At 47.9% G+C, this 27555-nt stretch overlaps 2 protein-coding genes across 2 annotated transcripts in view; one reads left to right on the top strand and one right to left on the bottom strand.

Annotated features, from left to right (window-relative positions):
* MAU2 (MAU2 sister chromatid cohesion factor) lies at window positions 1-13820 on the bottom strand. Its single transcript, XM_057417467.1, has 19 exons — window positions 13543-13820; window positions 13430-13447; window positions 13154-13219; window positions 12432-12527; window positions 10760-10854; window positions 10441-10468; window positions 9816-9971; window positions 9139-9285; window positions 8600-8690; window positions 8210-8313; window positions 7270-7347; window positions 6695-6760; window positions 6359-6442; window positions 5548-5597; window positions 5226-5303; window positions 4695-4806; window positions 4055-4145; window positions 2431-2558; window positions 1-1362 (listed from the first exon to the last, which is right to left on the bottom strand). Exons 1-19 carry the CDS (start codon window positions 13630-13632, stop codon window positions 1288-1290), a joined length of 1653 nt encoding a protein of 550 aa, XP_057273450.1. The 5' UTR covers window positions 13633-13820; the 3' UTR covers window positions 1-1287.
* Window positions 13631-27555, top strand: part of SUGP1 (SURP and G-patch domain containing 1) — a 17482-nt gene continuing 3557 nt past the window's right edge. Inside the window, exons 1-10 of the mRNA XM_057417474.1 lie at window positions 13631-13790; window positions 14235-14369; window positions 14765-14992; window positions 16705-16828; window positions 17367-17470; window positions 19068-19191; window positions 20907-21268; window positions 25618-25724; window positions 26383-26560; window positions 26812-26918. Coding sequence (XP_057273457.1) covers window positions 13631-13790; window positions 14235-14369; window positions 14765-14992; window positions 16705-16828; window positions 17367-17470; window positions 19068-19191; window positions 20907-21268; window positions 25618-25724; window positions 26383-26560; window positions 26812-26918 — 1629 coding nt within the window. The remainder of the gene's footprint in view (window positions 13791-14234; window positions 14370-14764; window positions 14993-16704; window positions 16829-17366; window positions 17471-19067; window positions 19192-20906; window positions 21269-25617; window positions 25725-26382; window positions 26561-26811; window positions 26919-27555) is intronic.

The raw sequence follows: 27555 nt of genomic DNA on the forward strand, positions 1-27555 counted from the left end.
AGGAACCTCACGAGCTTTACATGGCACTACAACACCTGGCCCAGATCCCTGCTATGAAACTGCTGCTGCTTCATGGAATAACAACTCTCCTCCTGGTTTCTGCAGCACAAACTTGGGCCTCATCTCTCCTGTTCTGAGACAGCAGCAGGAGCCCAGGAAAACAGAGCGAGAAGTCACAGAGTCACCAAAACACTGACAGAGAACAGCAAAGCAAACACTGAAGAGTTTGGAAACAGGAAGCTTTTGCCAAGGGCAAGCCTGCAGTTTCACCACATGCCTCTGGCTTATGCTGGAGCTGGGGTTTAACCACTGCTTTAACTCTGTACAAGTCATTAAGGCACAGATGCTGCCTTCCCTTGGTGAGGCTGTGCTGAAGGTGCAAACCGCTGCTTCCCAGCTGCTTGGCCAAGACAGGGAGCAGCCAGGAGGCCAAGAACGTGCCTCCTTCCATCCACACCATGGCAAAGAGATTGGAGAGAGCTGTGGTTCTGCCTTCCCCCATGCAGGAGTCATGGCAGTGCAGGGAGATCCAAGGCAGACCATCACAGGGATGAAGTGGTGGCACACTGTCACACACTCAGGATGTAGAACCTGCTCCTCTGACACCAGCACAGGACTGGAGGCCATCCTGAGGACACCAACACCCCCCAAAGCTGCAAACACCATCAGAGTTCAGAGCTCCCCATCCCATCCTTACCTTCACTGCGAGGCTACAACCAGCACTGGCAACGACTTGCACCCCGTGAGAAGAATATTACCCTCAGAAACTAAATGTAGATCTTTAGTGCACTCTACAATCAACTCTTGATTTAACCCAATTCTTCCCAGGAGTGGAAGGGTGCAGATTCCTGCATCATACCCCAAGGAAGGTTTGTATTCAGGCTACAAGTGGTATTAAAACTGAGTCCTCTTCATTTCCTGTGACGGCTTTTAAAAGTTAAGATATCTAAGAACTTAAGGAACAAGTGTCCTTGGGACTAAATCTTATTTCTCAGTAAGAGGAAAGCAGATTAAAACCAGTAGGTATATACACACTAGCTGTATATTCACACACATTATGTAAAAGCAGCTTAAAATGCCCTTCTCACTTTGCAAGTCTATGAAATGTACTTTGTTGTCTTTATGCAATCTGGTTCCTACAAGGCCCTCACTAGAAGAGGAATTCGCTGCCTTTTCTTTGAAGAAAAGATTTTGCATCAATTTTTGCTCTTTTTTTTTTTTTTGGCATTTCTTGGCGGCTTTTCCTTTGCTTTTTAAACACATTGTCCTGGTGTCAGTTACTGTGTTTCACAGGAGACTGGCCAGGCTGGTGGTGGGTCCGTTCTGGGCCTGGAACTGTACAGGAGGTGGTCCGTCTGTCCACTGCAAGACAACAAAGAGCATGAAAATCCTACAGCCACTGCCTGGGGAGGGACCAGGCCAGGCCAGGCCAGAGCCATCCACTGCCTGCAGGTAATGAGAGACTTCAGCTGGAGAAGTTGATGATCAGGTTTGACTTTGTTTTTAGAGCTCCCATCCCAAAGTGTTTCTTTGGGAGCCACTCCACATGCCCGTCATTCCAAACCTCCCATGCTGAATCCAGGGCCAGAGGTGATGGAGTGAAAGCATTTCCTGCTCTTGCAGGTAGAGATGACTTGCACCAATAAGAAGCACCCTCATTTCTACATGTCTCAGGATCCTTTTGCAAGCAAAGCCAACATGCAGCATCTTCCTACTGGCCTTTCCCCCCGCTTTCTTCTCCCCTGAAGACACCAACTTCCTCCCATCTCTCATAACTGGACATGATTTCAGTTCAGAGCAGTAAACTGCCTTATCCCATTGCCCAATTGGAAACCATTCTGTATTTTAAAACCAGTGTTACAGATGTTTATGACAGGAAGGAATTCAATAGTTGAAATGCAAAGAATCCTTAAGGCAGTGGCTTTGCAGACATCTCATGGTGTTAACTGGAAATCCAGATTTAGAGAGAAGTCAAAAAAGCCAAATCCCCAACTTAGAATGCTGAAGTAGCAGCAGGAAGTGTACTTTCAGCAGCACACAACAAAGCATTCCCCAGCACAGGCAGAATGGATCACCTGAACACCAAACCTAAACCTGAGAACACACTAAGTGTCTTTCAGAAGCAGTAGCTGTCACCAAAACGAAGTGGCTACCTCCACAAAAGCCATTAAAACCCATACATATAAGTTTTGGTGTATCAAAGAAACACTACTAAGAAACAAAGACCTTCCCCACCAAATACCTTTATAACAATGCCCTAACTGAGCCACGCTTCATCTTTCTGTTCTCACTCCTCTTGAAGTACTAGGAAGCAGGTTGAATTTTGGCAACTCAGAAGCACGCTCCACAGGGGAAAGGGACAAGAAAAGCAAGCAAAGGGGGTTGTTCTGCCTCCAGACTGCTCCCAGCTACCAGAGGAAGCTTGCTTACCGTGATGAGGTTGTGCTCAGGAAGGCTGCATGCCTCAATGTGGTCCTGCAGGAGCTGCTGGGAGAAGTTCTGGTGCATCTGTGCTGCCTCATGGGCATCCATGGCATTCCCACAGGCCTTGTTCAGGTCTGGAAGACAGGAGCAGTGTGTGTTTACCTCGAAACACTCGCCTCCAACTGGCCTCCTCTGGTCCAAGGAGGCTCTTTGCTCTCGTTGATGATTCAATCATATCCTCAAGTCAGATCAGATGAAAACCTCCACGGGAAGCAGGGAACTCGCAGCCTGCCCTTTTTTGATGCTATTTTAGCTTCCAACTATTAAATGTATCATTTGAGGAGCTCCAAAAGGAGGCAGCAAACTCCTCACCCCAGTAAAAACCCAAGAGCAGCTCGCATTTGGCTTTTTAGCTTCCAGCCCCATCTAGCGGGGACAGGACAGACTCGCAGCTTTCCTTCTGCAGCTCCACTTCTTTTCCACGCAAATCCTTGCCTTCAGGGAACCGCAGCACCCTCCTGCTCTGCACACACCGAAAGCTGCTCTTCGTGCCTTGTTCTCTGGGAGGTTTACTCACAGCAATCAGCTCAATCAGGTTTCAGACTGGGAACCTACTAAGGATCAGGCATGTTTTAGGTATCAATGATGAGCAGCACAGCGTGGCAAGGGCTGAGCTGCTGTACTTCCTGTGGATGGAAGTGTGGTTGTGTCTTGTTACTCCTCATTAGGCACCTTTTCTTCAAGAGAAGGTAGTTCCAGAGACGAAGATCTTTGGAAATACCAAAGCAGAAACTGCCTCTTGTTGCTCCCAGGCTACTGGATACACTCAGAGGTCCACGGGGTGAGGTTTCAGCAGGTTCAAACTGGACTCTTGGCATGTTTTGTAGGAGAACTACCACTTGGACATGAGTAAGAAAAGTCCTTTCAATTGCCTGGAAGCAGTTTTGTAGCAAAGGCATGAGCAAAGCAGCAAATAAGCCTGACCCACAGTGCTCAGCACAGAGCAGGGTGAACGTGGCAGTTTAATACACATTGAAGCTGTGGGGTAGAGTTGCTGCTGTATTTTCTACTGAGAGCAAATCACTTGCAACATTAATGCTGACAGTCTGCCAAGACACTGGTCAATATTTGAACAAAGCATCCTGGGGCCAGCCTGGATCACAGGAAACAATATTTACATATGAAGTATAGAACCATGGAACTGTTTAGGCTGGAGAAGACCTTTACGCTCATTGAGTCCAACCATTGTAACAGTCCCTGTTGTTGAATCAAGCTCATAAACAGAGGCAAAGCCTAAGCAAAAGGTTTATTCCACCTGGAACTGCAATGAAAAGCAGAGCAGCACCAGTGCCAATGGAACCCCTTTTCAAGGGGCACCCACTCAGTTCTTAGCATCACAAACTGCCATCCAGTGCCAGCAGGAGAAACCCAACTGCTGCCAGCATGGGGACACCGGAGCCTTCTCACTCTAGGGGTCTTCCAGCCCCCCAGATCTGCCCCTGGTATCGACAGCATTGCCAGAGGCACAGAGCAGGGCTGCAGCAGCACTCACTAGGGTGCTGGCAGCACCACAACCCCAGCTCCAGGCTCTTTGCTGCTCTTTTGGAGTTCAAACCTTCTCCCACCTTACCTCTCAGCAGAGCCGAGGACCAGAGCTGCACAGACATGTCTGGGATCTTGCTGGCAAGCTGCATGGCTGGCACCACCATGTTGTTGCTTTCCTAGGGAAGAGCAGATAGCAAAATGAAATGGATAGGAATGATTTGTGGCCCCTCTTGCAAACTGAAATCACCTGGAGATGTTACATTTGTGACAAAACGTGTCTACTTCAACCACTGCCATGTAACTAACTAGAAGTGCTGAACGGGACAATAACCCAAACACATTGTATCTAAAGGTGTCTGGAATTCTGCTCTGGCCTAGGCATCGTGCAAGGTAACAGAAACACTTCATACATTCTGTGGGGAGAATTAAGAAGCTTGCTCGCAACAATTCCTTCCCACGCAATCTGGCTGAACCACAGTATTCATCCTTCATTCAGCTCTTTTCTTCGAGTGATTTCAGGCATTACAGAAACACATTTGTAGAAAACCTTTAACTCTGTGCAAGTGTTATTAACCACAGAGCTCCGGAATCATGTACCTCAACACGCTGCCAGCTGTTGGTGGGACACTACCAAACAAGCATCTTTAAAATAACACTCATTTCACAACAGGTCCTGTTGGCTAAGTGACAAGTGGAACGTTTACATGGCAATAGCAGAGACTTACCCTGTGATTCCCCAACACGTAGAATATGTGGCCCAGGAGCACGAGGGAACACGCCGTCAGTCGGTTCAAGTCTTCTGCATTTGACATTTTCAATGTCTCTCGCAAGAATCGCCTTAAGCCAGAGCAAAAAGGGGAGTTCAGAGCCTCTCCTTTCCCTCCAGTCTCTAAGAAGCTTTATTAAGAACCAAATGAAACCAATTGGCAAATATTAGCACTCAGGACTAACTGTGTGCTGCAGGTGACCTTAAACAAAGGGCTTCATTCCCAAACCTCACCTTTTATTTAGCAAAACTAAGTGGTAACAGAGTCCTCCTTTGGAAAGCTTTGCTCTGTGCTGCTGCAGAGGGAGCATGAGAGAGATCTAAATCCAACAGCTCCCTGAAGCTTTCCTCCCAGGTAAAACAGAAGGTGCCCAAATCCCCAGGGAGAAAGAGCTGCAGGCTTGCAAGGGAGGCCTCAGGGGGTTTAATTTGATCTTAACCAGCTGGATTCCATGTCTCCATTTTGCTCTCCCCACCCCTTCATACTCACTTTGCCTCATTGTATCTTCCTTGGAAGAAGGAGAAGAGACCTCGGATGTAGAAAGCTGCTGCTCGAAGACAGTGAGAGCTACGGATAAAGCAAGGTGTTGGAATCCAGGTGCTGCACAGGGATCAATGCAGCACACACCAGATTCCTTGGAATTGCCCAGTAATCCAACCTCCAAATAAAAGACTGCATTTAGCACATGGGCAGAGCTTCTGCCTTCAAAAGAAGTTCATGATTTTGTTTTCTTTTCAAACAGCCTATTACAAATCCATTATCAGCATCACCAACACAACAGCAGCATGGAGAGAGCTTCGGGAATTCTCACCTCACAGGAAAATTATGGTCTGGATTTATCCTTTCCAATAAGCTGTAAAGCTGCAAAGTGGAAGGAGAATAAAAGGATAATCAGCATTTCTCAGATAGCCAGGCTGAGATACCACAAATACACTCAAGGTTCGCTTGCACTGTGTTGGTCATAGCACAAACATACCAATATTAAGAGTTTTCACACCCATTCCGATCCTAAAACCAAGTTTTATACAAAACAGGCTTTCCCTGACTTTATAGAACTCTCTAGACATTGTTAACATTTCCTCAGGAAACTTGTACCTGTCAGAGCCGAGCTGTTCAAGAGCCCCATGAATGCTTCATCAGGTTTGCTCTTGAATTTAAACCAGAAATCAACTAAGAAACTCAGAGCATTGCATTCTTAGCTTTGCTCCCTAAGGGGTTCTGTGTGTTTGGTGAAGAATCAAAGCATCATTCACAGCCTCTTCATAAGAAACCTGCAAGTGTTTCTCTGAGAACTCCTGCTGAGGGATGAGGCAGCTGGAGCACGGTGTTACTGTGGCTTCAGGCCCAGCACTGAAGCACCATGCACACACACATGCACATTCCTATTCCTGGCTGTTTGTTCAGCCTTGCTTGGGTTTGTGTCATCTCATAAACCCCCTGCACAGATGGAAGCTGAAGCAAAGGGGATGAATGAGTCAAGGGCAGTCCCTGAAGCAGGAGCTGCCTGGCTGGACAAGGCACTGCTCTGCAATATGCTCAGAGGAAAAAGCTAATCCCAGCAGGGCAGCAGCAACCTCCAAGGAAGTGCTGGTGTGTAGGACAGGAGTCAGGAAGCAGCTCACCTCTTGGTGCCGGTTGCCTTCCCTGATGTACACACTGGCTAAGTTGGTCACAATAAATGCCCACAGTTCTTGATGTGTAGTGAGCTAAAACAAAAAAGATACCAACAGCACAGTTAAAGCCTTCAGCATCTCACTCAGAATTGACTCACCCATCTAAAGCACAGGTTTGGTGGCTGATATTTTGCCATCTCCTGACCTGAATTTCTATTAGCACAGAAAAAAAACCCGAACTAATGCAACTGAGACAGTCTCCAGGTTTCCCTTCCAGCCTCAACTGCTCAGTGACCCCCCTGATTGCAGCATCCCTAAGGAAATAGTTTGGGAAGAACATCTTACCCTCAGTGCTGTAGTAAACTGTGCTTCCGCGTTGTCCATGCAGTTCACAGAGATGCAGTAGAGCCCCTGCAGAAGACATGGTGTTTCTAAGATAACACAAAGAGGAAAGGCCACCACAAAGAAACAGAAACCCCAGGGATTAACAGGAATAAAGGTAACCAACGGGTCTTAGTTTTGTCTGGATCTGGGAAAAAATACACAAAGTCCTTCAAACTGGCATATTCTTGTAACCTTCCCCCCTCCATTTAGCCAAGAAACCCTCCATTTCCTGTAAAACCCAAACATAAGTCCTCCCCCTTACACAGTTCCCACAACATACTGTCTCCAATGTGCACAGGATAGCCCTCGTGTATTCACATTCTATGCTTACTATCATGCTACACATCACCTAGTTAAAGAAGGGATTTAAGCCTTTGATAGGCTTCAACAGCTCAGCAGGACTGGCCAAGGCAGCCCCACTGCTCAGCAGGAGCTCTCAGGGGCTGCATCACCACGGGCTCCTTAGCACCTGGTGAGGAGTCTTGGGTAGGGTCTTCCAAAGAGTAAAGAGTTTACCACTGATCACAGCCACTTACCAAGAGGGTGTGCAGCTGGGCAGCGTGGTTGGAGAACAGCCTGGGCGACTGCTGGCAGAGCTGGCACACTTGGGAAATCTGGTAGCAGAAAAAGAAGTATTTAAGATACTTTATCTCATTTTATGTCCCAAATCCATCTGCTTGTGTCACAGGATGTGACAAGGATCAGTTCAAGACTCAGGTCATGCTCCTGGGCCCGGGCACACGCTGCTCCACTCATGTTCCACAAGGTTCTTTGCTTTGCAGCAGCTCCACCATATGGTGGCTCCACCTGGAAAGCGAGTCACAGATCTCTGCTGCCATGCTGGGAATGGGAGTTGGAACACAACAGAAAAGCTGGAATAAGGGTCTTTCATAGGGTAGGAGCTTCATGAGCCAGAACCAATGACTATTCTTTTAGCAGATGAATTTCCCCCACTCCACAAGTGCACTCGAGAGGCAGCTGACACAGAGGTTGAGGTGATCCAGCAGCATGTCCTCAAAGCAAGGGATGTACAACCAGGATTTTAAAATCCCAGAAAAGCAGCACAGTTCTGTCCTGCATTAAAGAACACTCTTCCTTCCCCCACACTATGTGAGAGGAGGAAAGGAACAGAAAGGCAGGGAACCTTCAAAACTGGAAAGAACAGGAACACAAAGAGCTAAGGGAAAAGATACCAGAGTCAGACTGCAAGGTATGATCAGGCAGCTGGAGGCACCCACCACTGTTGACTCCATAAGCAACTCTGAATGTTCTTAAAGGGGATACTTAAGAGGAGGCTAATTCCATGGCTTCAGAGTCACAGTAGCCAGAGCCATCACGCCTGAAAGTACCTGTCAGTTTAACACTGCTGGAATCCCCATCTGAGCTCAAGTATCCTCCTCAACACTGAAATTCCCATGGTTTACAAGCTATCACAGCTTCCATCCACAACCAGGGCAATGCTGACATCCCCTTTACCTCCTGCAACGCTGTGGCTTTGTGTCCCGTGACAAGCCGACACATGATGATGTGTTCCAACAAGATCACTTGGAATGATGACAAGATAGGACTGCAGTCCAACACTGGAAAGGGAACAAAAGGAATACAATAAGTGAAATTAAGCCAATATTAACACCTTGTCCACCACCTACAGCCCAGTTTACTGAGCTGCAATAAACCCCCCCCCCCAACTTGATTTCTGTACCCAAAGTAACCACTCAGTTATAAACCAGAGTGAAGTTCTTTGATGCAGCAGACACAGACTGAGAGCACTCTCCCAGAGAGCTAAATAAGGTTGCTGTGGTCTTGCTTTAATTTAAATTAGCAACAAGAAAAGGAATCTTGCAGAATTATAACCCTTATCCTTACTTTTTAGCTTCTCTAGCTGCATGAGTGCTTTGTCTGTGTACTTCTGAGCCTTCTCCAGGTACCCTGCTTGCATGGAATGCATCACTGTCACCTGCCAGAAAACACAGGAGAGGTTACAAGGAATGATCTTTGCAAAGGTCTGGGAAGCTTCCACAACTCCTCAGCCACCAGCTTTTTAAACTCACTTAAAAGTGACACATTTCAGATTATAATCACATTCAAGAAGCAGCAGGACTAGTTACAGGAATCTGAAGTCAAGATTGTCACTGTGGTGGTAAAAATAAGCCAACACAGCTCTATCTCATCCAAATCAATAAGCTGATTCTATGATCTGGATCTGAATAAAGTTCCATTTCAATTGCCAGGCTTCTCACACAGTGTCTTCAAGCACTGAGAGCCACAGTCTCTCAGATACTGTAGCAGAACCAAACTGCCAGTGGAACATACAGCAGCGCATGGTCTGGACCTTACACTGGCTCCAAGCAATCCCAAACCAATCCCTCATTACTGATAATATAAGTAAGGAAAATGCTCCTCACCAAGTAGACCAGCACACACATGTGCTCTTTGGGCAGCCAGTGAAAGAGGTCAGCGGGGTTGCTGGGCAGGATCTCATCGTCATGCAGTGTGGAGATGGTCTGGATGCACTGCTGCAGCTGCTTCAGGCACGGCTTCACGCTCTTCACCTGCAGGAAAGCAGCCACATCACGTGTACCTGCTGCAGCCCTCAGGTTTCAGTGCTTCCTTGCTTGGGAAAACTTGCCAGGCAACAAATAACCCCCAAATTCAGGATATGAGACCATGCATAAGTCACACCAGTGCCTACTTCCAGGATTAACAACAAGCATAGAATTGGAGAATAGTTTGGGTTGGAAAGAACCTTAAGATCATCTAGTTCCTGCCATGGGGAGGGATGCCTCACCCTAGACCATGCCACCCAAATCAGCCCTTCATATTTGCTCATCAACCCACAGACACTCAAAATGTCTTTCAAATTCAGACACAAAGGCTGTTATCTCCACCAGCATCCCATGGAAGTGAAAGCAGCCATTGTGGTTCTAAGTGGATCACAATAAACTTTTCCTCCAGGGAGAAGAAAAGAATGCCATTGCTTTCTTCCTCATTCCATCCCCCCAGACCAGCTCAGTTACTCCTGGGGCAGTATTTGTTCCCTAGTTTTCACAATGGAACTGGAGGAAGCACAACTCCCAGGTACCTGCCCAGCATCCAGGTAATGTGTGACCTGTAGCACTAGGAAGAAGACCCGTAATGACTCTTTCTGTATGGGGTTTCCTTGCCAGTTTTCAACTATCTGTCCACAAAGGGTAAGGAGAGGGTGCACCTCCTGCAGCTTCCGTTCCATTAGAAGGAGCTGTAATTGAACAGGAAAAAAGAAATCATTCTTTTTGTGCTAAATGGTTTAAACACTTGAAGAACCACAGCAGAGCCCTGGGTACATCGGTCTCCTGAAGACAAAACCAGACTCAAAGCCATCTTGTTGCAACAGCACCAGCCTTTTCACATGGCCAGATCCCTTCACCCTGAATTACAAGGGCTCCAGGGACCATCTGCAGTTGTTCTTTCTCCTTGCAGAAAAGTCTTTGTCATCATGAAGGAGAAAAGCAAATAAAAGACAAAGCTATTCACAAGATCCTCCCCAGAATCCCGCAGGCTTCAGGCTTATCCCAGATGTATTTTAAAACTGGGCTTGCTCACATGGACAAAACAGAATAGCTAAAGCACATATAAGCATGCAAATACCTTAAAACAAATGGTCTCTCAGCATTCTGTAGCTCTGTGCATTAGATTAGTTAAATAAGTAAATAGTCCATCCAACTTACCATGCCCTTGCTTAGCAGGAACAGTGCTCTGAAATGAAACGGAACATCAAACTCAATAGAAACAGTTCCTCAAACCACAACTGTCCATAGAAAGCCTGAGGAAAACCCCAGAAATCTGCCATTCTCCCCCTCAGATACAACAGACAAAAGAGCATTGAGGAACCTGCCCCAGAAAGCAGGTTTAAAAGCAAGATGGAACAGTTCAATCACAGCCATTATCCCCCGTCCCCAAGTAATCACACCTGAATATCTCCAAATTAAAAAACAGAAGCAAGCAAAATCTTTCCTGTGGGAAGGGTAAAGCACCCCTGGAGCTCACCTGGTGTACTCGGAGCCCACCACCCGGGCGTACTCTGCTCCAACGCCGAGGAGGTCACACGCAGATACTAAGTCTTTTTCAAGTGTGTGAAGTTGCTGAAATGAAGAAAGGCCGTAAGGGACCAGCATGTTCCTTGGGAACCCCATGAGCAATGGCTACAAATGTAGCTCCTCCTGCCTTTTACACCTGACAGGCACTAAACTGCTACTTTGTGAATGTATGATCTGATCTTAGGGGTGTTCTCCAAAAAGAAAAGGCTGTAACATAGAATCATGGAATCAACCAGGCTGGAAAAGAACTTTTAAGGTCACCAAGTACAATCATTACCCCAGGCCAAAGAAAATGCCTCAGCCCCGTTTCATACCACACAAAGCTGTTGTAATTCATTACAACCATGTGCAGGTCAGATCCAAAGAGCTCCAACACAACTGTGGACTGTTCCACTGGAACAACGGAGGGTGTTCTCCAGCAGGAAGAAGAGCAGAGAAAGGCTGAGGGTGAGGCTGATGCCACAGCACCTCCCACCCCTCCTGTCTGCCAAGTTCTCTACTTGCTCCAAACTCGGGTAGGAGCCACGGAGCTGTACAAGAGGCACCAAGGCCTCTGCGGTCAAGCAAAGGCCTGAGAGGAAACAGCACCCAGAATATAGCAAAGAACATGAAGCCTCAGGGAAGGACCCTCTTGGAGGAAGGTACTGAGAAAACCACTTGAGCTTCCTCTGAGTACTCAGACAAAGCAAGCGTTTGTCCTTTAATCAATAGGAAAAGGACAGGATTCACTGTTTCTAAGCTACACAAAGGAGCTTGGCAATTCATTTTCAGACTTGGCCTGCTTAAGCTCCTCAGGATGGGGGAAAAGACAAGTCCAGGTGACTAAGATCAGATTGGTTCCTAACCCACCCTCCACTGCAGAGAGCTGTAAAGAGCAGTTAACTCCCGCAACTGCTGTGTTAAACACCTTGAGGCTCCTTAGGAGCAGAGAAGAGGCACAACCTGGAAAAACAGGGGTTGTTCTTCAGGAGTCATCTGCTCCTCCTGCTGCTCAGTTAACTCAGGATGTGCTTCCCACCCAAAGCACTGAAGCACTTGGGAAAAGCAGCACTTTGAAGTGCAGCTACACAGCTGAGGACTGAAAGAAGCGTTAAACCCCCCAGATCCCAACAGGCACCGGTTTGCTCCTACAACTGAAGATGGTCCAACCTGTGCAGCTGAAGCCACGCTCAGAGCACGTTACAGAACAGGAAGAGTAACATTGCTCAGAGGCCTCTGCACCAGCTGCTCTCCTCATCCCATCCCTGCCCACTAATTACCTTGAACATAATCAAACGCACACTCCAGGCTGGCAAACTCCAATTCCAGCAGGTTTTAAGAGAACATTTGTCCTTCCTGCAAGCCGTAAGGTGGATTTGATTTTGCTCCACCTCCAAACCCCTATGTTCTAGTGCCCACGGGGTGATCCTTGTTGCTTCCCCCCCCCATCTGCCTTCAGGAAGTAAGAAGCGACCTAGATCCAATCTGGAGCCCACCAATATGTCATTCTTCTGCCTCTCCATTATCAACAGGGAGGTGCTGGGGGCATCCAAGCTCTTTTTAAGGGGAATATGGCTATTTCCTAGCCCTTTTTCCGCAGTCCCAGTGCTACAGTAACAGATCCATCACTCTACATCACTTACTGCAAGCTGAAAAAGCAATCTGCAGTGCCAGTACGGGGTCTGTTGGGAGATCTGGATGGCTTTCCTCAACAGAGGTTTTGCTGTATCCACTGAATTCTGAAAGAGAAACACAAAACACCCCTCCCCAGTCAACACAAAAGCCAGGCTGCTGGGAATGTCCTCCCTAACAACAGCAACTTCCCAACTTGTATTCGGTGGTGATCCTTAAGATGTGAAAAGGAAGACCGCCCATGTATGTAAGATGCACATCTACACTGGCCCCAAAGCATGTTCACAGGATTTCTCTATTTAACAGCTCTGACCATTACTCTGTCCTGGGCTTTCTCCCTACACAGGAGAGCAAAGGCAAACGCTTGCTTTAATGGAAGCAAAGACAAGTTAAGGCTTTTCTAGAGAAGAAAGAATAAAAATAGCCTGGGAACACAACAAAAGCTTGAGGAAAACCGTTTACCTTCCCCCTGCCCCAAATGAGCCTGTCCTTGTCTAAATAAGGCCTAAAGAAGTCCTTTGGCCAAGGAAACTTCCTCTGCGGTGCACTGCAATTCCAGCAGCAACTTTCACAATCGGAAAGACCACAAGTTCAGGTTCACACTTTGGGGCTCAAGTCTATATTCCCTGTACCTGAATAAACCCTATTACTACCAGCAACACGCTAATTCCAAGCCCAAAGACAGCTTCGACAAGAGCCCTGCAGCCCCAGGACGACCGAGAGCACCACTCACCTCCTGACAGTAGAGCTCGGACAGAAGGCTGGCTGCCTCAAACTTAACATCTTCAAACTGCGGGATCTGGCAGTGGCAGAGTTAAGTGAATATGAAACACAGCCTGGAAAACACCACCAGCCCAACGTCCACAACAACCCCGTAGCTGAATGCATGCGTGAGGAAGGCAGCACCCGGCTGGGAAGGAGGTGAAACCAGCAGCAGGCTCCCCGTGCCCAGGGCCAGGCACTGGGGTCCTGAGGGCTGCTGCAGGGAGAGCGGCCAGGAAAAGGATACCTGCTGCGATATCAACCACTGCAAGAGAAGACAGCGGGTTAGTCTGCACCCCCGCGGGCCGGCCCCGCTGACAGGGCCCCTCCGCGGCCGCCCCCCCCCGGCCCCGGGCTCACCGCCTTCTCCAGGTGCCCGCGGGCCTGGTCGCCGTTGCGGGTGTGGTGGTAGAGGACAGAGCCGAGCTGGAGGTGGGTGCGGGCCTCCATGCGGGCGGGGGGCTTGCGGGGCAGCACGGCCTGCAGGCAGTGCACGCACAGCCGCACCTTGGGGGGGCTGGACGTGCGGAAGTGCTCGGCCAGGCCCAGCAGCGCTAGGTACCACGACTCGCCGCCGGCCGCGCCGCCGCCGCCCGACCCCGACCCCGGTGCGGGCCCAGCGCCGCCGCCACTACCGCCTCCTCCTCCGGCGGCCCCCCCGCCGCCACCTCCCCCGCCGCCACCTCCCCCCCCGCCGCCCGCCTCCCCGGAGCCCGCCGCGCCTCCCGCCGCCGGCTGCGGCTGCTGCTGAGGCGGCGGCTGCTGCTGAGGGGTTTTAATAGGATATTATTAAGTTTTCCTTCTACTTCCTATTTTTCTCTCTCTTATTACCACAAAGAGTTGGTGCAGTTTCCAGTTAAACGCTTCCCAGGGGCAAGTAGAAATCCTGTTTCATCCCAGTAATAACTAAGTCAGGTGGAGAGTGTGGGTGAGTGCAGTAAGCAGCAAGCTGAACAGGTCTGTGCTTCTGGGAAGTTTGGTGTCTTGTCCACGTTAGATGAGGTTGGTGGTGGCTGGTGTTTCTGTTTGAGGGGGCTGGGGAGGATGATGAGCACCATCACCTGCTTTTCTTTTTCTACTCAGAGATGACGGTGCTGAGAACGAAGCCTCTGTTTCCAACAAGTTTGTTAATGATGGCAGTTTCCTCCAGCAGTTTCTCAAGCTGCAGAAGGAAAAGTCAAGTACTGGTAGGTCGACTTCTGAGCTACAGGAGGCCTTCCTTCTCCTGGTGATCCCAGCTTTGTGTGGGCTGCCTCCATGTATGTTCACTTTAAAAACCCTGCTATGAGCTGCTACCAGTAGGAGTATGTTCTAAAGCAGCCATGACCCCTTCAAATTTGGCTTACAGAGATGTGATAGAGAGGTGTTGCCCACTCTCTGCCTGCTTGGAGAAGCAGCACTGCTAGCGTGAACCTCGCTGTGTAAAAAACCATCCCAGCTTTCATTTTATCCTGCAGCTTTTACCGGTGTCTTTTAACTTACTCTGAAAATCATGGCCTGTTGCAGCTCTGTCGCTGCCCGAGATGTTGTTTCTAACCTTAAAGGATGCACAGGAATTGTTTTCCCCTCATTCTTTTCTAAGAAACTCCCCCGAGTTCTACTGAGAACTCGGCAACTGCTTCAGCAGCAAATGCTGGGAAGAAGCCTGGGCTGTTTGGGAAGCGGGCCGGGCAGGTCCTGAGCAGCATGCTGCACCAAGCACGGAGCTCCTCCCAGCCCAGACAGAGCCCAGGCACTGCCCGCCACAGTGTCTTTCAGTCGCCAGATGAGGATGAGGAGGAAGATTATGAGCAGTGGCTGGAAATTAAAGGTAAATGACACCTTGTGCTCTGCCTTGCTTTGGGGTGCAGCTCACCCTAGCGCTAGGGGTGGAGCGTGGGGACAGCATTCCTTCAGTGGAGGGTGGTTTTTCCTTATGCTGTGGGTTGGCATTCCCAACACAGTTCCTCTGGGCTGACTTCCTCATGGAAATGGCAGCAGTTAATGCAGAGGGGCTCCTCCAAAGCTTCAGCAAAGAAGCTGAAGACCGAATGCTGGGAGGTATTCCTGATCCAGCCTGAGCTTGGAGTGGGAGAGGGATCATTTGCCATAGGCAGATTGGGTTTGTGCCTAGGAAGATGGGTTTTCTCTGAATTACCAGGGCAAGTTCTTCACCACCTCTGTGAAAATAACCTATAGAGACAAAAGATGTTTTATTCCTAATGGAACTCAATTGTTTGCTTGTCATAAGAATTCTACTTTGGTACAACTGACATTTATTATGCCTGTTGCTGACCTCTCTAGACAATACACATAATGCTTGTCTTGAAAATGGAGCTGTAGCCTTTTTAATGATAGAAAATGAAGAGTTTGGGAGTGGTTGTGTAGAGGGGGGAAGCTGTGTCTGGTAAGCAATAAGATGACATGGGAGGCACAGAACTGAAATCAGAGTTTCTGCCTCTTTCCAAACTTCCATTGAAAAATCTCTCCATTAGGTTCTGCCTGCTTGAAGCAGGATAGAGAAGCAGTGAGGAATCTTGCAGCATTTAAATAACCAACTTGATCTGGCTAACCCAGGCCAGGAAGCCCAGGGGCAGATTTGCTTAATAATCTGCATTTCATTTGTGTGTATTAATCAAGTATAAAATGAGATTGGAGTTGCTAAATAAGTCACACTGAGCTTTGTGTCATCATTTATTTCATTCTATGGTTACAAAACCATATCCAGCCTTTTCTGGTGGGATTTCTAAGAGCATCATCTTGGCAAGTGTGAACTTAAGCATGAAATGCACTGCAGGAATGTGGCTGCAGTGAACAAAGATGGATTATGGACCCTTCATTTAAAGATTGTAGGTTCAAATCTAGTCCAGTGTGGACAGTTCTTCTCCCACGTGCTCTTTGCTCAGTGCACTCCCCAGTATGTTGTTGTCTAGACAAGAGCCTGTGTTTAGTTCCCATTGGGTCTGTCCTGCATCTGCTCTGTAACCACTGTCAGTGTTGGTGCATTTTTGCCTTGGCACAGAAGCCAAAAAACGGTTTCTTGGAGACTGAGCTTTCCTCTTCTCTCCAGTGGGATTCCCTCCAAGCAAGAGCTGAGACATGGGTATATGCCAGTAGGAAGAGCCACATGCTCCAGCTCCACAATCTGCCTCCCCTAGCTGGGTACAGAGTGATGTCTTAAGAACTGGAATCTGTACTGATGAGTAATGTGGTGGTTAAAGTCAAATCCCTGTTCCTCCCCATTGTGTTTTGTATGGAGTAGAATTATCAGAAGCAAATGATGTTGCAGTTCAAATTGTACCCTCAGCTGTGGGCATCCAAATGTGAGGCTTAGGCAGACGTAACATGAACTTCCTGCTAGAGGAGGCTGACAGTAAGCTGGGGGTTGTAAGTTGTACAGCTCTGTAAGACTGGATCCCCCATTTCATCCTTTCTCTTCCCATTCCCGTTCTACTTTTGTCTGCCTCCGTGGTTCTTAGAAGTAATGTACCTGTTGCCTGTTTGGTGTGTGAGTTGAACCCCAGTACTGACAGCTGCTTAAAGTTTTACCCCCAGAGGATGCTGACACCCGGGCATTGGTGGAAAAGCTGGCTAGGTTCGTGGCTGAAGGGGGACCACGGTTAGAGAAGGTCGCTATGGAGAGCTACAAGGATAAACCAGCCTTTTTGTAAGTGTGGTCGTTGCAACTCTTATCTTCCAAATGACAGCCCTCTCTCTTTGTAGGAGAAGAAGAGCCTCGTGGATAGAGTGACTAAGTTATAAGTAATTGGTTTATTTAATCATTGCTGGGGAAACTGAGGCAGGAAGTGAGGTGCTGAGGAAGCAGATCAGTGAGAGCCAGGATGCAGCTAGAGGGGTCTGGCTGTGCCTGGTGAATGACCAGCACATGGGATATGGCCTTAATCTCAGGCCTGCTTCTGTCTCCTCTGCCACTGTGTGGCTGGGGATAGAGAATTCCCTGCTTGATCAGAAGAAACTTCTTTGTTTCCCTTCAAGTGACGCACAGAATTTGGATGCAGGTCTTTAGATTAGAGCTGCGTGTATTTACACGTGCTGAAGATCTTGGGAGCCACATTTTCAGTGTGTTCTGAGTAACTGATTTGTATTTAATTGGGTTTGGGCTGTTTATATCCCAGAGTATCAATATTTGTATAGTGGTCGCTGATGCAGGTATTTTGTTCTTTTTATCTCCATCTCCGTGCCAGGTTTTTGCATAATAAGGACAGCAGAGAATTCCTTTACTACAGAAAGAAAGTGGCAGAGATAAGAAAAGAGAAACAAAACTTGCGGCCACCCCCTCTTCCAAAAGGTAATTGAGTGGGATCTGGAGAGATTGAATTGCACATGTTCAATTTGTCCTCTTCACTCTCTGTAACTGCTTGTTGGGGCTGTGCTAAAACACTTGGAGTGAAGATTTGGCTGTCAGTTGAATTTCAAGAGATCAAACAGCACCATGAAAGTGGTGCCAAAACCGGTTGTTTCCCAAGCCCACAGCATCCTGTCCCATGCTCTGTGTAAAGGGCTCTTGGAAGAGATTTTCCTTCTACTTCTCAAAAATACTTCAAAGGAACAAAAATGATTCTCCAATGTGTGTGTTCTGGAAGGTTTCAGCCCTGAAAATGCAGTTAGGAAAAGTGGTTTATTTCAGATATCCTTATTTGATTTATTATAAATGGAAGTGGTTGGTTTGTTGTTTAGTTTGTTGACCGTAATCCCCACTTCTGCTGTTGTTTCCTTCTCTGAAGCTTTGCTTTTCTGCTTGGGACATAAATCCTTGCACATAAGGGACTGTTTTCAGGTGGGAAAACAGCAGAAGTGGCTGAGCTGCCAACACACAGGTGTGTGAGCAGTGGGATCTGGTTAGCTGTGGTGAGACACAAACTATTGAGTAGGTGAAGTGTGGTCTGTGGGCCAGGCATTTATCAATTCCAGCCCAACCTCTGTTTCAGGCCTTTCGCGTGGCCCTGGCATATCCCTCAGCCTTTCTGTGTCAGCTTCCTTTTCTGTGGAAAGGAGTCTTCAGGCAATTCAGCTGTCATGCTGAGGAGTTAACACCTCAAACCGTGGTTTAATAGACTGCAGGCTGAATGAGCTTGTTACCAATATCAACTAACTGATCCAGCAGCTTGTAAGCTATGCAGTATTATCCATGCTTTACAGGTGTGGAATATTGAAGCAAGGAAAGGTTATCACTTGGCCAAGGCTTATAATCATGTCTTCTGCTTCCTGGTCCTGTGCCAGCACTCTGGAGTACTGGCACTGTGCAGGTAGCAAATGGTATATAAGGCTGTCATGGCTAAATAACATATTTGCCTGGCTCCTTATAAACATTGAATATGCTTGAAATACTAATTCTCTGTGCCTTTGGATGAGGGCTGCAGTAGCCACCTCTTCCAGGTGAGGACTGGGACCATTCCATGGAGAATTTCCTCTGTCCTCCAAGCCTCCCCTGAAATGACTAGCAGAGGTGTGTGACAGTAGTACAAGTTTGCCACTTTCATACGTCTTTCCCATTGCTCCTGGGGATTTCAGTGGCAAAGTGTGTAACAAGAAATGATTGTGAGTGCTGAGATGTCACCCTGCACAGGGCAGAAATTTCAGCAGAGAGAAACAAGGGTCCACCTTTTGACACAGAAGCTAGTTTGTGTGTTAATCTGCTCTCATCTCGCTCCTGGCACAGGGGAAGCTGCTGTGTCAATGGGCACTCCTCTGGTTACAAAGTCATTGTACAGCCTTATGCAAAATGATGCTTTTTGTGCTCTAAACTCTTATGACTGTTGCTATGTAATATTTCTAAAACTTAAACTCGACCTTTTGCCCTTATTCTGCTCTTGGGGTTCTTAGACCAGATAGGCTTTGACTGTTGCTTGTGTGAGTTGGGCCCAGTACTGACAGCCTGCTTAAAGTTTCACCCCCAGACGACGAAGAGATAAAGAACTCTGCAGAGAAACTGGCCAGGTTCATAGCAGCCGGGGGGCCAGAGATGGAAGCTATTGCTGTGCAGAACAACAGAGAGAACCATGCTTTCAGGTAAAGGAAGAAACCTGCTGCTCACTGGAATGTTGTGGGGCTCTTTTTTAAGGGGAAGTAGTAGCCAAGCTTGTGATAACGCTGAAGTCACAAGGACAGTGCACTTCTGTAGCATTGATACTTGAACATTCTCAAGCTTCACAGTTTAAATCAAGGCACAGAAAGAGAGAGAAATCAATTTGCTTTCCCCAAAATCATGTACAGCTTCCACCCCTCCTCACCTGCTTTCTGTTGCAAGGTGCCAGTATGATTCTAACCTTTCTGCTTCTCCATGTAGCTGTGTTTTGGTGTGGGCTCCCAGGCACTGCTCAGCCACTGCTGCCCCGTTAACTTCCTGGGTTGCTCTTTGCACAGCATCCCCACTAACGTGCAGGTAGCATTCCTTGTCTGTTAGGCCCCCCTTTGGAATCTCTTATTCAGCCTTTCAGATGTGAATTGCTCTCTTCAGTGCTCACTGACAGTTGTTTAATGCCTCCCTTTGGTCTCATCCATGTTTCATTTTTCTGCTCTTACAAACAATTGTATGTGTTCCTTGGAAGTGAAGTGGTGCTCAACAAGCCTGATTCTGTTGCTCGTATCTCAGTGCTTTATTGGCTGCCTTCTGGCCCTCTGGGGTGCTCCCTTTCTGTTGTCGTTTCCATTAGGCAGATGTGCTGATAGCTGAGCTCTTCCAGGATTTACTTTAAAACCCTGCTGTGATCCCACCTGAACACAGTCAAGTTCAACACTCGCTCCTCTACCAGGATTTCATCAGGTTTGCCATAGGGAGGGCCTCATCCTGACCTCTTTGAGGTCCTGGAGCAGTCCTTAATGATGATTTTCAAATGGAGGGATGCAAGGCCATGTTTGAGTTTGCTTGTGTATTGTGTAATGATAGATGGAAAAGGCCTGTCATCTCTTAGGTTTCCTTGTGGGACGGGACACTATCCTGTGGAGAGGTTACACCAAGAGTTATACTGGTCTCCTGTAAAGGGAAGATCGTAGAGGACTTAGGAATAAGCAGGATTTCTGTGTGAAGAATTGAAACTGAAGTGAGCTCAAAAAGAGAATGTGTTTGTAACCATCATTGTATTGACTTGTGTTTCATTTCACACGTTGCTGCTAGCTTGAGAATTGTTCATGTTCTTCCTCCAGAGACCAAGGATATTTATTTCACACAAAAGGTCAGAGATGCCTGTTTCTGGAAGTGATAGCAGATAAGGCAGTGGGGTTTGCGTGTGAGGGAACAGAAGGAGCAATCATGGTCTAATCAAGCAGGCTGGTAATGTCAGTGCTTTTAGCTTGACTGGAGAGCTGGGGAGCAGTTTCTTTAGACAGTGGTTTGGCATCCCCACTGGTAAGACCTGAATATTTGGGAGCTGCAACCTGACATGTTGTGGAGCACTTGCAGTTTTCCCATTCATCTTCCAGAAGGCAGGTGAATGCCGGGGGAAGACCTTGCACTTCCACAAATGTAATGTGTGCTTATTTGACAGCAGAAATAGCTCGTGAATGGGAAATGCACTTCCTGATCCCAAAGGAAACCTTGTGAAAGCACTTGGAGCCCTGCATTGCATGCATGCACACACAGGATGGTGCTGCAGAGCAGGGAAGTGTGGGGAAGGCTGGTTGTGCAAGAGCAGCGCAGCAGAGAAGAGCCCTGACCAAACTGTGCTGTACCCAGCCCCTGCATAGCACGGTTCGAGCTAAACTTGCTGGGTTTGACTTCTTGACAGGTTTCTATATGAGCCAAACAGCAGAGCCTACAAGTACTACAAGCACAAGCTGGAGGAGTTCCGGAAGGACAAGAACATCCCTGCAAGTGCCCCTTTGCCTGAAGAGCCCAGTCAGAAAAGGAAGAGCAGCCCTGAGACATCCCCATCAGTTATGTGCTTACCAGCTTTGCCTTTGCCCCTGCCCTTGCCCTCAGCTTCACCATCATCCTCCTCTACAACTGCACCTGATGAGGCAGCTGCAGCTACTGCTCCAGGCACTATGAAGAAGAAGCGGAAAAGCAGGTGGGGGCCGGAGGAGGAGAAGGTTGAAGTACCTCTGCCACAGCTTGTCCAGCAGCTGGAGGCTCCCGCCCCTCTCACAGGTTAGTGGGGCTGTATATTGTGGTGAAGAGCTGTTCTGCCTTAGCACAGCTGGCTGTGCAAAGAGAAAATCCACTGAGTCTTATCTCCTGTTGTAATCTCCTTGGTTGCCAGCCCCTATCTTTCAGCTGGGCCTAGCAGCTAGCTCTCCCCTGGGTGGAAACCCAGATAAATCACTTTATCTTGCTGACACCAGGGATTGGATCTTATCATTCTCCAGCTATCTCTGAAACCCTGCTGTGCTATAGCTCATTACAGCCTCAGCCTCTGTGTTGTTTAGGGCTATTTCACTTCAGGAAGAGAGTCTGTCAGAAAACAACTATCAAAGGCTGAACTGTGCTTATTCCCCATGGTGGGATAAAATCCTTGTGCAGCACTTCCATCTCCCTCTAACTGATCAGAGGCTAAATGGGAATAGCCATTCCCCAAGTGCTGGAGGACACAAGTAACTTCCAATTTATACCCATTTCAGTTCATTTGATGACAGATGAGCTTCACGGTTCTTAGCCAGTGTTGAGGCTCATGCTCCTGGTACTGCCAGGTTCATCTGAAAGGTGCAGCTCTCCAAGTGCTGGAAGAGAATTCTCCCAGTTGGAGCCCTTCTCAGGAGTTCTCAGAGGCTGAACTCTGGTGCCCATCAGTGCATGTGCAGTAGTTAGAGCTGCATACATAAATGGAGTCCCTCAAGGAAAGCATCCTTTGTCTGGGATGAGTGTGAGCCCTGCAGGGTGAGCCCACAACACACTGGCAGCTTGTGCAGTTCATTGTTCCAGCAAGTGTGTGGGTCTTCTGCTTTGGCTGGGTTTTGGAGAGGTAACTGCTCAGCCCTTCATATCTTTGACCGTTAGGCTTGGGTAAGGTGTAGGGTATGTGCTGTGATGTCTGTGGCTCTGCCGAGGGCAGGAGGGAAGGAAGGGCTCCATCTCCTAATCCAGCACTTCAGATGGAGATGAAGTTCCTATGTGGTTCTTCTGATCACAGCCCTATAAAGAAGTCTTGGCTATACCTCTCGTAGGTACAGGACAAGATACCAACCTGGAGGGATTCATTTGACCTTGAATTGCTGCTTGTACCTCTAGAGTACTTGTTTTGCAGGCAATAATGAAGCTTCCACGGTGTAGCTGGGCAGGTGCTATTGAAGCAAGCCTCAGGTTCTGTCTTTATACCCCCTGCTGCAGTGGGGGGATGCAGGGGTGTCTGTGTGCTCATTTCAGCATGCTGCCTGCTGAAATCTCCCCTGGCTCTTTCAGCCTCCCCTTCATTAGACAGGACATACTTGTGTTCAGGCTCACTTTCTTCAGGGCTTTTTGTCAAGTAGAAGAAAGGGACAGCAACAGATTTGCCAGGCAGACCAAACCAACCCTTAGCATGGTGCTTGTGCTCTGCAGGGGGAAGGGTTTGGTTTTTATCAGCTCATATGAACTTTTCCCTTTTTTAGAATTAGTATCTTCAACCTGGAGTTCCAATGACCCCTCTGGTCCTGTGGAAGGTTAGAGTTGCACAGGATGCTTTGGTACCTCAGACTCTACATCTTTAATCCGTTATGCTTAGCAAGAGTTTGGGGTTGAGTGGAGAACTTTTCTGATTCTTTTCCCATCTACTTTTAGTAATAAATCAGTATCATTAGAGGAGAAAGTGTGGCCCTTCTGCACAGAAACAAGGCTTCTCTTATTGATATCAAAACCCTTAACTGCATACATCCTGCAGGGACTAACACAGCTGCAAAGCGGAACAGAGCAGAGATACTGGAATTAGGGAACTCTGGACTAATGGGAAATTACAGGCTGTCATTAGAACTCTGTGAAAGCTAATACTGGATTGCTTTGGGTCTGATTAGTTTTAATTGAGTGAGATCTTCAGGCTGTGAAGCAAGAAATGAGGCACTTCTGTATTGGGATTTCTCCTGCTGTCCTTAAAGGACGTTCACTGCTCTTGTAACAAGCTCCTTTTCCGGCATGTGGGGAAGGGATAAACCTTCAGGTAGCCTCCTGCCAATGCTGCAGATAGACTGCACCATTAACCCTGGAGGCAAAGCTGATGTCATTCCAGGGAAACAAATGTATTTTTCCCAGGCCTGCTGAACATGAGACTGGGAAGCAACTTCTTATCACACAGCGTTTGCCTGTGCTAGCCCAGTGGAAGGAACTTCTAAATCTTATCTATTTGTATGCAAATTCACTGACTGATCTTATTTACAAAGAGACTTTTCTATCTTGGGGTAGAGCTTTGCTTTTTCTGTCACCTTTGCCAGTGTTGTGCTGCTTTGGGCCCAGCCTCCAAAAATACCTCCCAGAGCTGAATTTCTGCAGTGACTTTCATCATCTCTCAGCAGAAAGCACCAGAGCAGTCAGAGAAACCAGATGTAGTTTTAGCACACGAAGGAGCAATGGCATATGCTTTCTGGGAAGGAAAAGAAGATGCTCCAGTCCCACCTTTCTCCTTTAAGGGGGTTATATATATGCTGGGTTAAGGTAGCACCTCCTGGGGCCTCTAGAGCCATGCCTGGCTCTTAGCCTGTGTGTTTATGCAGTTCAGAGCTTAGCCAGGGAGCTCCTGACCTCTGTGAAGGGCAGAGACTCTTCCTCAGTGCATTCAGAGGAAGGTTTCCCCTGCCTTGACTCAGGGGGTGAATCTTTGACTGGGGCTGATGCTGAAGTGCCCTAGTCTCACGTAACATTTGGGGCCAGATTCTTTACGTGCCATAGGCATAGCGTGTTCATAAAACTGTTTCCAAACCTCAGTGCTCTCCCAGACACAAATCGGGTTGTTTAGCAACAATAGAAAGGTTTCTTTTCCTAGTTGTTCTTATTTCTTGGGAGCTGGAAGTGCCTATCCCAGCACCAAGCCCAGCATAACCCAGCTTCTTGCTTCTCTCCCCTTGGAAAACCTCTTGCAGTGTTTTACATAACTCTTTCTGCAGAGTTGACTCCCAGCTCTGGTGTGAATGTGCAGAGGCTGTAGCTGCGGGAGGGAGGGTGGATGTGCTGGTTTCTGCTCTGCTTGGGAGCCTGGAGTTAAGGAAGCTGCTTCCCCATCCTGGAGTCCTCAGCCCAAAGCATGAAGGGAGAGTGCTCTGATCAATTGCCCAGAGTGCCAGTGAGAGGAAGGGAGCTGCTGACCCCTGGGGCCTCATTACCATATTGTGTAGACATTTGGTGTCATGAACAATGATCTTACTATTATCAGGCTTCATAATTAATAGATGATGAATAAGTAATGAAGCATCATTTAATTATAGTCTGGACTTACACTCAGATGGAGACTTTTGCAGGCATTAGTAGGAAGATATCCTTGCCTTGTACTGAAAAATGCAGCACCCTTTCTAGTGTGGGTTTGTCTTCTTTTAATCCCTTAAAAATTTTATTGTTGGGACCTTGGCTCTGAGGTGCTGTAGAGGGAAGCTGCCAGCATTGCTGGATAGAGCTGAACCAACTTTGCAAGGCAATCTTCATGATAAATCTCTTGCAGCCCCAGCAGTGTTTCTATTACTTTCCTTCATGGTGCTGCAATTCCAAATAAGTTTCCTTCTCCCCCTTGCCCCCCGCCCCCTCCCCCCTTCCCTTCCCTTGTCATTTGAACTCCAAGTGCCCTGTGATCATTTTAAACCCATAGGTGCCCTGCCCAGGTAATGTTAATGTCTAATTTCAGGGCTTATCTGATAAACCGGCAAAAACCATTCCAAAGGAGGAGCATCCAAAAGGGGATACTGCAGAAAAAGGAGGATACATCAGTGGGATTGTCAAGTAGAAATGCCAAATGCCCCCTCCTTGAAAGCAGGGGCAGCATCCCTGGCAATGCAGCTTGTGGGCCTGTAGATCAGAAGCTAAAATTCCCTTGGGGAACAGCAGCTCCCAAAAGCAGCACAATGCTCAGGTCTGTGTTCTGGTGTGCTCATTTGCTTTTCAGTTGGAATAAAGTTGCTGTTTACATAGGAATCAGCAGACACTTGGTGCACAGGTTGGGCAATACACTGACAGGCTCAGGTCTGCTGGTGACTTCATGCTGAGTAACTAATAGCACCCTTTAAAAGCCTGGGCTTCACCAGGAAGCCTTTTGAGGGGAATGGATAGTTCTTGAAGGATGGTGTAGCAGACTGCCGTGCAGTGTGACCACGAGGATGTGAGACACAGTCTGAGGAGAGGCCTGGACCAGGGTGAGGAAATGCTGAGTTGAATGATCTGTGACCATTCTTGCTCCTGTGGTTTCTACGTCCTGCCAGGTGCTTGTTCTTCAGTCAGTGCTGAAACCATGGAATGAATGCAAACCTTCCTGGAGGGCTCTTCAGCTGTGGGTTCACTGCTCTCAATGGCTGTCTCATTTCTGAAAGTCTTTTAACATGTGCTTATTACAGTTCAGGACCTCAAGGGTCTTGGTTATGAAAAAGGGAAACCAGTTGGTTTGGTGGGTGTGACGGAGCTCTCTGAAGCCCAGAAGAAACAGCTGAAGGAGCAGCAGGAGGTAATACCCTGAAATGATTTCCAAATTCATACTGTGTTGCAGCATGACTGGCTTAGATGGGAGAGTGGAAGTGGAGACAGCAAAGAAACTTCACTGGGGCCCACAAATAAATCTCTAGGATTTGTGCTGAATGCCAAAGAATCGTGATGCTGCAGTCAGCAGAAACAGGAGAGGACTTTGGGGAATATGAATGAAGCCAACCAATTGCTGTCCTACCAAACTAAACCCCCAGATCTATAAGGTCTCTTGTGTCACATCTGCAGCTGGTTATATATTGCTCCAGCAGTGGGGAGGAGGGGAGTGGAGACTTAGAGTTTTGGGGGGAATCGGAGCAGAATTGGCTTTTGCCAGAACGTGGGGGTGGTGTTTAAGCTGTGGGGCGATGAGGAGATGGGAGCAGTCCTCAGTGTTAACATCTAGGTGCCTCTGTTGGAGCAACCAGTACATAATACATAATGCTCCTGTTTGATCTGAGAAGTGAGTGGCTCAGATCAAGCAACAGCACTCGTTGCCTGTGGGGATTTGTAGTTGTCGTAACCTCTGTGTGTAGGGCAGCTGGGGTGGGTGCAGGCTCTGCTGCAGAGCTCTGTGTGCCCCTGGCACTCTGCTGCCTGCAGTGGGGGTCTTATTGAGCGCACTGTTGCTTCTCTTCCTCTAGATGCAGCAGATGTATGATATGATCATGAAGCACAAGCAAGCCATGCAGGATATGCAGATGATGTGGGAAAAGGCAATCCAGGAGCACCAGTATGACTATGACAGTGATGAAGAGGTGGACAGTGAGCTGGGAACATGGGAGCACCAGCTTCGGCGCATGGAGATGGATAAGACACGAGGTGTGTAGGCAGCTGCCATGCAAACATCTTGCTCACTCTGTGGTTGCACAGAGGCCTCCAGAGGGGGATGTCTGAGGTCACATTGTTGGCATGGGAGTTGCAGGGTCACTTTTCAGTGCTCTGCTGTGGCTTCCCTGCCTTTTGAGTGGAGATAATCACCATGGGTTGCTGTGAGGCTTTATGCTTCACAAACCCGCTGAAATTCAAAGTCAGAACACTGTCTCATTGCTGGTTTCTCTTCTCTTGGGCAGAGTGGGCTGAGCAGCTGACCCAGATGGGCAGAGGGAAACATTTCATCGGAGACTTTCTTCCACCTGACGAGCTGGAGAAGTTCATGGAGACGTTCAAGGCACTGAAGGTGAAACAGCCAAATTCAGACCAGTGGCAGCACTTCACATTGTCCTGAGAAGGGAGGGATAGGTCTCAAGTGTGCTTAGCCTTTTGTCACAGCGCTTAGCTCCCTCACAGCCTTGAGGTACTTCTGCCCTTACTCTAGGAGCTCTGTTCCTTGTGGAGGAAACAAGGGGTAAATTGCAGTAGCAAAGCAGAGAGCAGACTATTGGGACAGGATTTGAGGGTTAGCTGCAGTTGCAGACCAGCCTCTTGGACTCACCATGGTTTGGCTGATCCTGTTTCAGACAAGTGGTTGCTGATGCCAAGCAAGGAAAATGTGAATTCTTATCTAGATAAGTGCAGTAAAGTGAAAATACAAAATCTACAAAAAGCTTATGCAAAGCACTTCAGTACCTGCCAATTCTTCCTAAACTGTAGGACTTCTTGATGCTGGCACATCCGTCTTGCTGTTTCCGTGTTGCCAGCATGGGGTCTGACGTTCCCTGGAGATCCTGGCTTAAATAAGAACTGTATCTGAAGCGTGAGCCAGGGAGCAACTTTGAATTTGGGAGCTAAATATTTCTCTTCTTAATCTCACAGTAGCATTCCCTGCTTCTTGCAGATTGTTCTGGTGTTGGGCAGTGCTTTATCATTTGCCTGCT

The sequence above is a fragment of the Pezoporus wallicus genome, unplaced genomic scaffold (genome assembly GCF_028554395.1).
Source record: "Pezoporus wallicus isolate ANWC-B61680 ecotype Strahan unplaced genomic scaffold, APGP_CSIRO_Pwel_v1 contig_13865, whole genome shotgun sequence".
NCBI classification, from domain to species: Eukaryota; Metazoa; Chordata; class Aves; order Psittaciformes; family Psittacidae; genus Pezoporus; species Pezoporus wallicus.

Bases quoted from the DNA above. Each gene is read 5' to 3' on its own strand.
- MAU2 (XM_057417467.1), bottom strand. From the start codon at position 13,632: ATGGAGGCCCGCACCCACCTCCAGCTCGGCTCTGTCCTCTACCACCAC. The intron at 7,348-8,209 runs GTAAAGGGGATG...TTCTGCTACCAG, and splicing joins AAGCCACAGCGTTGCAGGAG to ATTTCCCAAGTGTGCCAGCT. The intron at 4,807-5,225 runs GTGAGTATGAAG...CTCTGGCTTAAG, and splicing joins GGAAGATACAATGAGGCAAA to GCGATTCTTGCGAGAGACAT.